The sequence below is a fragment of the Talpa europaea genome (assembly GCF_964194135.1).
Source record: "Talpa europaea genome assembly, chromosome: 3".
In the NCBI taxonomy this organism is placed as follows: domain Eukaryota; kingdom Metazoa; phylum Chordata; class Mammalia; order Eulipotyphla; family Talpidae; genus Talpa; species Talpa europaea.
In genome coordinates this window covers 52318435-52329082 of record NC_140069.1, presented here as the reverse complement: position 1 = coordinate 52329082, position 10648 = coordinate 52318435, and the positions used below count along the sequence as shown (strand labels likewise).

At 41.7% G+C, this 10648-nt stretch overlaps 1 protein-coding gene across 2 annotated transcripts in view; it reads left to right on the top strand.

Moving 5' to 3' along the window:
* Window positions 1-1671: 1671 nt before the first annotated feature.
* Window positions 1672-10648, top strand: part of ADHFE1 (alcohol dehydrogenase iron containing 1) — a gene marked incomplete at both ends in the record, with an annotated part of 35412 nt that continues 26435 nt past the window's right edge. Inside the window, 2 exons of one of the 2 annotated variants that reach the window (XM_084229303.1) lie at window positions 1672-1730; window positions 9544-9581. In XM_084229303.1, the coding sequence (XP_084085429.1) occupies window positions 1672-1730; window positions 9544-9581 (97 nt within the window). The remainder of the gene's footprint in view (window positions 1731-9543; window positions 9582-10648) is intronic. The other variant, XM_084229304.1, reaches the window with a different exon arrangement.

The window sequence follows — 10648 nt, the reverse complement described above, 5'->3', positions numbered from 1 at the left end:
AGAAATCTTAAGTGATTTGGCTACAGGGTACAGGTTTTGTTTACTTTCTTAAAAAGCAACTATAAGTTATGCCTTCAGCAAGACCACTTTTAGGAAGACTCACACTTCTTTTGATATCAGATATAATATTGAAAGTAGTACAACTGGTGTCTTTTGAAAAAAATATTTCATACTTCCAACATTGAAAACATTGATTTGCTGTAAATGATAAAATTTGGGCCTTACCAAATAATGGCAGTCTTCATTAATCTAGAAAATAAATCTTTTCAATATTTATGTCCCCAGTTTTTTGCTTTTTTGCCCCATTTTTTTTATCCTCAAGTAGGATATTTAAGGATGAGAGAAAGAATCCCACAAAATCTTTAATTGGAATGTTACTATCTCTTGATTCATTTGGCAGATTGACCTGAGTTGGTTTGAGTAAAGTGAAATGTTTATAGCCACCCTGAGTTTCTTCCCTAACTGATCTCAGTAACTCATCTCTAAAAATACATCCTGAAAAGAATTCATATTGGATGCAGAAAGAGGGTTCCAGCAAATGGCTTTATGTTGCTATTATAGAGTTGAGAGCCACTTTTGTTTTTTGGTCTGACAATTGAGAGGAAGTTTAAATTGGGGATTCATTTTTATTTCATTTTTCACTTGTCATTTACATAAGACGGTTAGAAATTGCTATGAAAAGTATTCATATTTCCTAAGTTACTAAAAGCATAGGTGTTCAGTTGTTATTCTATTTGCACACTTCCTGATAAAGTTGAGTTTTGCTATTATTGATCAATGTTTCCACTCAGCAATGGCATATTTGGTAGTGTTAGGCCCTCCCAGAGGACAGTGTAACCATGGAAAGTTTTCAACTATTCATGAAATCATTTCATGGTATCCTGAACAATTTCATCAAAAACCAAGACATTCACAGATCATTTTAAAACCATTTAAATTCTCGACTTGGGAGGGAAGGTTTACAGTTTTGTTTTTAGGCCATTGATTTAGCAATTGGACTTAACACTGTCCATATTAAGAAAAAATGCAGGATATTTGCAAGATTCTTGTTTACTGTTAAAACTTAAAATGCAGTGTTTCAATGATTTGTTCTGAAAATACTCAAGGCAAAACAGTTTGTGACAAAGGTGGATCTGACGGGATTATGCTAAGTCATTCAGAAAAAGAAAGACAAACACCATGATTTCACACATGAACTATAAAGGGGTGGGGGGTGCAAAAGAACAAAACTAAAACGAAAACCTTAGGCTGACAATAGAGTGGTGGTGACCAGTCCGGGGAGAAGAAGGGGCCTCTAGAGGGGTCCATCGTTGCAGGGTGACCGGGACTTTTGTAGGTGGGTGTTTTGTGGTACATACATTTGCTGAGGTGAGAATTTGTACACCTGAAACCTGACGTGAAGTAGAGGAAATAAGTCAATATCCAACGGAGCAATTACCTTTAGGCAACTTGCAAAGTGCTTGGTGAGACTGCTGGGCGGTGATGGCTTTGACTCGGGCAAAAGTCCCTCGCCTCCCCCGGCTCGCGCCGGTGAGGGAAACCCTAGGACGCGACCGGACCCCGTAGGATGGGCGGGGCGGAGGTGGCGGCGGGGATTGGCCGGCGGGGAGGGCGGTGGCGGCGGGGATTGGCCGGCGAAGGGGGCGTGGCCGAGAGGAGGACTCTGCAGCCATGGCCGCCGCCGCCCGCGCCCGAGTCGCGCACTTGCTGAGGCAACTGCAGCGCGCATCGTGAGTGCGGGGCCCGGCGGGCGGGCGGGAGCCCGGAGGGTGCCACCATCTCCACGCAGTCCCCACTGCGTTCCTCCCGTTACTTGCACGAACTTGGGGAAGGAGATACCGCAGTGCGCGCCGCTATGTCCCGGGCCGCGCGCCTGGCCGGGCCGTGTTGTGGAGCGTGCGGTGCCCCCGGGCTCCGCGCAGCGAGCAGGTGTTACTCTGTCCCACCGTTTAGTAAACTAAGGCCCAGAGAGGGCAGTCCCTGCCCCACGTCGTGCAGGCAGTGGAGGGCTTGGTACAATGACCAAGACAAATTCATGAATCCAGTCAACTCACATGTGCTGGGAATACAAAGATGAAATCCTCTGGAGCACTTTAACGCCTGGTGGGGAATTGAATGAGGGGATGGGTTTAAATGAGCCTTCTGAGGGTGTAAAACTAAAAGATGGACGTGAGAAATCGCCAGGAGCTTCACTCCGAGATCTGCAGGGAGTAAGGATATTAAATGTTATGACATGTCTGACTCCCCCTTCGGAAATACCGGGCATGTAACAACTGCCTGCGAGACTCTTCTTAAGTGTGCATGTGCACAAGTCAGCCTGGGAAAACTTGGAAAATTTTTGAGCTAACAGGTGGAGATTAGTAGGGAGAAAAGAGAGGGACTAGAGAGGAATTTCAGAAAAAGGGAAGAGCTGCCCCAAAAGCAAGAGATGTAATTTCACAATCTGAAAGTCTGGGCCTAGCTTCATAGATGGGGGTGAAGATGGAGAAGACAATGAAAGATCACCAATAGTGATGCCTGTGGTATGAAAACATACACCTGAAAGTATGATCCTATACCTCTGAATCACATACAATGTTGTAAATCAATGTTACTTCAATAAAAGGAAAATTTTTAATCAGTGGAAACATTAAAATCAGTGGATTGTATCAATGTCAATATCCTTGTGATATTTTACTATAATTTTGAATAATGGTGTTATTGAAAGAAACTGGTTTAGGAGTATATGTGATCTGTCTGTATTATTTTGTGCAATGGCCCAAAATAAAATTTTTTAAAATAAACATAATGTAAAAAACCAGACAGCCGGTAAGAAAATAATTAACACTTATTGGGTACTTCCATGTACCCCGGCACTGTCCCTACACACTTTACATATACTATTATTAGTAACTCTAATCCTTCTATCAAGCCGATGCTATGCTGTATTATAATCCTCATATTACAAATAAGGTCTAGGGGAAAATAATTTGTCACACTAAGTAAATGTATACAGCCATAATTTGAACCCAGATATTCTGACTTCATAGTTCTATTCTTAGTCCTATGCTAAAGTATATTAATTGTATTGTGTAAATAATGGAAAGTTATTGAAGCAATAGTTCTCACGGTGAAAAAAATACCTTGAGACGCCCCCCCCCAAAAAAAAAGAAAAGTTTGAGAAACTGCTCACTGCTATGTGACTCTTGGAGAGAGGATGTACATTAGAACGTGAAGGATCCTGAGAAGTCCTGCAGGTGGACAAAGCTTAGCTATATTTAAACTCTTTGCGCTAAACCTGTGCATTGTAGAACTCTTTATCAAGCAACACCATTCATGGAACCAGTGTCACACAGAACAAGTTTTTGGAATGGTTGCATGACAAGGAAGTGCGGCATGATTTTAATCTTACTAGAATTTTCCAGTGGAAGTGGAGGGGAAATACTATTAGTAGTTCTCCATCTGAAAATTGATGGTTTCAGGCTTCTAGGAGAGGCCACCTGTACAAAGGGTAAAAATAGGAGATACTAAGGAGTTGGTTAGAATCGGCAGGATTTCATATCTGATTAGTGAGACAGAAGCTGAGGGTTTTTTGCTAGGGTTGTCAAGTAAACAGTTGGACCATTTACCAAGATAGCAAGTGTAGGGGGGTTAGCTTTAGATGATAACTTCAGTCTAGGTTATTTTGAGATATACATGATTCAGGTACACCCAGATGGAGACCAAACACTGCCCCCACCCAAAAAACAGGTAATTGAATTTATTATTCTGAAACTCAGAAGTGAATTTGGGACTCACCCAAGTGTATAGAAGGTCTTTGCTATCATGAGTGTGGAAACAGGCCTTGGCAAGCTGTAAACCTAGAAACAAGGGTGAAAATGAAGTCCTGGGGAACCACAGAATTACAGCAGGAGTAGCAATGGTGCTTTCTTAGTTCTGCACATGTTTACTTTTTCATTAGGTAAGCATTTCAAAAGCAGGAAGATTTCAGATAAAAACCTTAAAAACTGGTAAATGTCATCATGGAACCCAAGTTCTGTCCGGGGAAAGTCTGCCAAGGCTGAGGTCCAGCAGCGGCTTCTACCTCCTTTGGACAGGGCAAGCCCTCCTGCTTCCTGAGTGTGCAGTTTCCCATTCACTACACAGCAGCTCTGGTCTCTCATTTACATTACCTGGTGATTTCCTTGAGCATCTGGATTTGCAAATAATTTGCACTTTGAATGGAGGAAAAGAAACCTGCAGTAGAGGATAGGCAATGAGGCCAAAGGTAGGGAAAAACCCAGGAGGGAAGGACTGCACTTTCACCGTAGATTTGAAGTGTTCACTAGGAGACAAAATAGTCTAATATCTCTAGCACCTAAGTGTTTGGGGGGAGCAAACAGGACAGGCACTAAACTACTAAGGAAAATTTAGACTACATTAGATGTTGATAGGTAATAAAAAGAAAGTAAAGAATTTGAAGGCAGGGGTGCAATTTTAGAGAAGATCGTCGGAGGAGACCTCACTATGCTGATCCTATTGCTGCTGTAACAAATGACCACAGACTTGGTGGCTTAAAACAATACATATTTACTCATTTATAGTTCTGGAATTCCAAAGTCCAAAATCAAGGTGTGATTTTAGAGCCTAGAGCCTTCCAGAGGCTCTAGGGGAGAGTTCATTTTCCAGCTTCTGTGGCTACTCTCCTTGCATTCTGTGACCTGGAGCCCTTCTCTATCAGAAACATGGCATCTGGCTTCAGTGACCACAATGCCTTCTATGTCACATTCCCCTACCTCCTTAAATGGATGCTTATGTGCCGCGGACCAGCACAGCAGTAGGCAATGAGGCCGTCTCAGGGTTGAGAGACTGCGCAGGGTGGTCAGGGATTCGGTTAAAGAAATGACAAACAGACACACTTCAAGAGAGAGTGTAAATCTGAGTGTAACTTTATTTTTGTTAGTGGTCAGTATATATATGTTTTTTCTAAAGGCATAGGAACAGTAAACATCAAAGAAATCAGTTTGTTCATAGGTTTAGCTTAATTGACAGGGCAGTGATTTATGTCCAAAGTTACACCTGGACCTAGCCTCATTCCTAATTGGACAGGTTATTAACTCTTTCTATATTCTTGTACTAATTACTACTACTATTATCTACTTATGTTTACTCATAATTAATTGTCATAGGTAAATTTATATTATAATGTAGTTAATATCAAAGGTACTAAAGTTAAGCACATAATAGAAAGATTATTAAACTACAATTCTATTATAACAGTGTTTAGTAATGTTTCATTTACATTAGCCTAATTATTAAATTACGTATGCTTTTTAATTAGCAATCAATGACCAGAAAAAGGAAAGATTTTAGAGAGACAGTTGTAGCAGAATAAAGTTTATGGGCCTTGAGAAAGCGAGATAAGGTTCCAGGTGGTCAGCATTTCTTTTAATCATCTTTGTGGCAGCTTCTGGTGGTCGTTATCTCTTGGCAGGCATTCGGCTTCTCTGCATCTTAGGGAGTTTGCTGTTCTCCCCCTGCGCGCATGGTTCCTTGCCCACGCCAGACCTCAGGGACCATGGCAACAGCCATTAGCCCTGAGGGTCACTGCAGGGGGGGGTGCAGCACTTATGATTATATTTAGCCCTTCCATCCAAGATACTCCAGGAAAATCTCTCCGTCTCAACATCCTTAAGATCACATCTGCAGAGTCCCTCTTGCCACGTACACTAATGTTCAAAGGTTCCAGGACTTCAGACCTGAATATCTGCAAGGCTTAGTCAACCACACTGACTGAGAAGGTAACCATTTGGGGAAGACCAGTGGAGGGAAGGAGTGAACCACCTGGCCCTCTGGGAAGAGATCTGAGGGTGGAACATGCTTGGCGTGGCTTCAGAACACAGTGACTATAGCAGCGTGAGCAAGAGGGAGATGAGGTCAGAGACACCGGGAGCCAGGTAGGGACAGCCAAGATGACCCCAAGGTTTCTTAGCATAAACAACTGAGAGAATAAATTTGCCATTAAACTGGGATAAGGAAGAAGCTTTGAGAGGAGCCCAGGAGCTGAATTTTAGTGGGAAAATATGAGATGCCTAATAGACATTCAAGCAGTAGACTGTTGAGTCTGGAGTTCAGGAAAGAGGACGAAACCAGAAAGATTAATGTGGAAGTCATCAGCATAGGAGATATTTAAGCTCGTAAGCCAAGAGAGGACACTCAGAGTGAGTTTGGAGAGAAAAGAGAAGGGTTCGTAGACCAAACTTGAGTACACCTGCACCCAGTATCAAGAGAATGAAAAGAAACTATGCCAGGAATGGCCAGTGCAATTAGAAAGAACATCTGAATGTGGTGTCCTGAAAGTCAAGGAAAAAAAGTTTCCAGGGGAGAAGGATGGCACTGACAGGTCAGGCAAGAAGAGGATTAAAATGAGTGGTGTATTTGCACAGTGGAGGGCCTTAGTGACCTGGTGAGATTGTCCGTGGCCCACTGGAGGAGGTTCAGAAAGAACATAGGAAGAGAAATTGAAGAGAGCAGGTTTAGTCAGCTGAAGGGAGGGAGAGAGGCAGACGTGTTGGCAAAATGAGGGAACAGGGACAGGGAAGGTTGTTTGGTTAGTTGTTTTTTGATATAAAGTGGGAAAATAACATTTTCACGCTAATGTAAGATGTAATAGGGAAATTTTGATTAAGAGGAAAAAAACTATTGTCCTTGAGAAGATGAGCAGGGGTGAAATTTAGAGCACAGAGAAAGGGGCCTTAGCCCCTTAGCCTTTGCTAAGGAAAGGCCTGGCCAACTTATCAGTGATACCAGGAGTGAAGCCGAGATAATTGAACCAGAGCCTGATGGTGGGTCAATGAAGACCTCGTTCTAACTGTGATTTATTCTGCTGAAGCTCATCAGTGGTTTCAGGTCATCACATGAAGTTGGTGGAGCCCCAACCTGTTCTCCCTAGTCCAGGTCAGACTCCTTGTCTTTGGCACACCAGGAAAAGAGAGAACAAGGTCAGGGGATTTCAAATGTCTACATTCATTTATGTATTCATTTACATATTCATTTAATCAGTATTTAGAGCTTAATATGTGTCTGGCATTATATTACCCAAGGCTAGCAAACTTGTGAGAAGAGGCAGATCTTACCTTGCTATCACAAAATATACAATCCAGAGGCAGATGGAAACAGGAAAATGGCATCAACTATACAGTGTGATAACAGCTTCATTGGGGAGGGAGGCATGGTATTCCCTGGTGCCTGCCCCAGGGAAGGCTACCCAGGGGAAATGATGTCTAAGCTAGCACTGGAAGAGACATCAGTCTATTCAGAATGTATATTCTAGACAGAAGGGAAAAACAAGAACAAAGTTCTGGAGTCAAGATGGAGAAAGAACATGTGGGGCCCATGCAAGGAAAGAAATGAAGGTAATGTTCTAGGAGCCCTACAGATGAAATAAGATGAGAAGTCGGAGTGGCTTGATTAGTAGAGCCTGTGAGGCAATGGCCAGGTCTGAACTTTATCCTACGGGCCATGGAGAAACATCGAAGTACCTTCAAACAAGGGAGTGAATATGGATGGAAATGACTCTGACCACAGTGTGGGGGACAGATACAGCAAAGGTAGAGCCAAGAAAAGTCTCTTAGGAATACAATAGTAATCCAGTGAGAGATGACCCCTTACCAGAGAGTAGTAGAGGTCCAAGCAAAGTGGAGAAATATTTGGGGCCTTGATATGTGATTGGTTGTAAAGGACAAGGAGGGTCAGAATGGCTAAAGCAACCCAAAATATGAAGGACACAATGCAACATTTCAGGGATGGTCTGAGTGAAAAAGGAGCTGCCAAAAAAAACCATCAGAGAAAATCCAGGTGATCTGGGAGCCCAAGAATGCAGGGAGGTGCTGCCTCAGGGTGTTCAGTGCTGTGAGGACAAGATGCAAGGAGGTCTGAGAAGTGAAGATACACAAAGAAAGTTGAAACTTGTGGAGGCAGTAGCCAGATTTCAGGACACCAAGGAATGTATGGGAGGCAAGGAAATGGAGCCAGGAAATGACTTCGAGGGGGAAGGAGCAGAAGATGAGGAAGAAAGGGGACAAGAGATTGAGAGTTTCAAGAATGAACCTCTTAAATATAATCATGGATCCAATAAGGGGTAAGACTAAGTACAAGACAAATGGAGTCCCCGTGAAGATAAAAAGTGGGGATTCAAACCACAGTTAAGGCAGAATAGAAATCATGAATTGAGGTAGCCTCAGAACTAGAAAAATATAAAAAGAAAGGGAAGTAGGGTGGAAGGATGCATGTAATCCTGCATGTAATCCTGCATGTTGAAAGCTTTGATTTTGGATTTCTTCCATTTCCATCTCTTCTCTTATCCTTTCAGGGCATAAAGTAGGAAAAGTCATCAAAAGGGAAGTCCACCTGTGAAGAACAATATCCTGGCCTTGCCTCCATTTTTCCAAGTTAGAGGGGCTGGGATGCTCCTGGGAATCTTAGTGTGTGACATTTTCAGCTGTGACCACTAGATGGCAGCCTCTATTCATGCGCTCATCCTTCCGGTGTCTGGAAATTCTCAGAATTTTTGAGATTTTGACCAGCGTTGAATTCAACCATTTTCCTTTCTTCCTCTTCAGACGTTTTAATTCCAGATGGGGGCTGGGGGCATTATCCATTCACTTATCTACTGGGACCCCACTATGACAAGTTTTCTAGGCAATAAATATAAAGACAAAACCCTTTTTGCAAGCTCAATCAGAGAGTAAGCAGGAGAAAGGGAAGCCAGAGAAGGGACTGTCCAAGAAATAAATACAGAGAAGGGGTACAGAAGCCAAGAGAGGGAAGGTTTTAAAAAAGGATGAGTGAAGTATACTCACTCATAGAGAAGTATACTGAGAACTGAGAAAAAGCAGGAGATAAATGCTAACAGATGTGAGCGCAATTTAGGTGACTGGTGAGGGTGACTGGCTGCTGAGGAGCCCAGGAGTTTGCAGAGCCTGAGTGGTGCTGGACTCGTCAGTGGACTTGGCAGTGCAAGGATAGAGGCACAGTGGTGACCAGGAAGGTGCAGACCCCCTGAGGACTTCCTGGAGGAGGGGGCCCAGTGCCTGTTTGTAGGAAAATTAAAGACATTGAAGACAATGGGAAAATTAGAGGAAATTACCAGGATTGGGGGTAGGGGGTAGAGGTGATGGGAAGAGATGAGGTACAGGAGTTGTTAACCTTGGATCAATTTTGTCAGAGCTCCTAACCTACTAATTGCTGGGACTTTAGGGAAGAACCCTCTTTAAATTTACTTGCTTTCCCAGGGTGCTCATCTCAACTCCCAGCAGGCATTTAATAAGTTCTGTTTGCAACCTATCCTTCCCAAAAAAGCAAAAAAAATACTGCTTGAATAATTGGTAAAAGAATAATCCTACAATTCTGGAAAGACTTGTTGTGGATGGTGCTTTCTGTTTTTTCTATTGTATAGTGTTTGCCAAGAGCTCCTACTTTGACAACATCTGAAAACTAGGATGCCTTATGAGTTCTCATCTTCTGGTTTTCTAGTTTCATTTTATATCTTTTTCTTTTCCTTTATTTTTTTTTTCTTTTTCCTAGATGCCAGTGCCCAACCCATTCTCATACTTACTCCCAAGGTAAAAATACATTTTGTGTTTTTAAACTATCCACAATTTCTAATTCCACAGTTGGCACTTGTAATACATTTGGGCAGAGAATAAAGTGAAAAAAATCAAGGCATGTGAGAGGAAGACTGATGAAAATGGTTGCTTTTTCACTTGAAATTGGTAATATGTAGTTCTAATTATATGATGTTAGATGAGTGTATGCTAGAAATTATATTTGGTTCAAATATATATCTAATGCTATTTAAATGTTTTTTCTATTTTAAATAGAATTATTTATTTGTCAAAGCTAAAAATAGTGGCACAGATAGGGCTTTCGGATTGTCTGAGTTCATTGAACAGATAAAATATTCCATTACATCTCAAAGAAGAGACTAGCAAACAAGGCTATTTCTAGAAGGGAGGCAGGTTTGTATCAATTTTTAAATAAAATTATTTTCTTAATAATAAAACATGACAGAAATTTTCAGTTCCCACAGACATCTTAATCCTTACCAACTCCATTGTCAACAAAGCAGCAGGAAGCTCATTGTAGCTTCAGCGTATCCTCAGAATGTCACATGAATTACCGACACAAAAATGATTTCCCCTCTTAGAAGAAAACAGCACAGCAAGAGATGGAAAGGAGGAGACCTGCCTATACAGGATTCTAAGCAGAAACCCACAGAGATGCCTGTTGGGGAGTAGAACAGATAAAATTACTTAATGAGGGCTTTTTCCTGGCCATAGAGTGTCTCACAATTCAAGATAGACAAGGGACCTCCGAATCATTCATAGCCATCTAATAGGCAGAAGCATGCCCAAACTTCTAAGCCCTCATGAACAAATACAGAATTCATGTTCAGCTGTTTTTTTCTACTTTTTAGTTGGTTTCAACAAAGATTCAATAACTTCCTATTTGAGGAAATAAAATTAATAATTAAAAAAATAATCTCTCTGTTTTCTGGGATCCAATTTCAACCTTCTCCGAAATTTAATAACAGGAATAATAGACTTTTCTAAAAACCTCTAGGAGTCAACAAAATTACAATTTTTATTAAGGATGTCATTGCTTTAGAAAACTGAAGATAGATTATTAT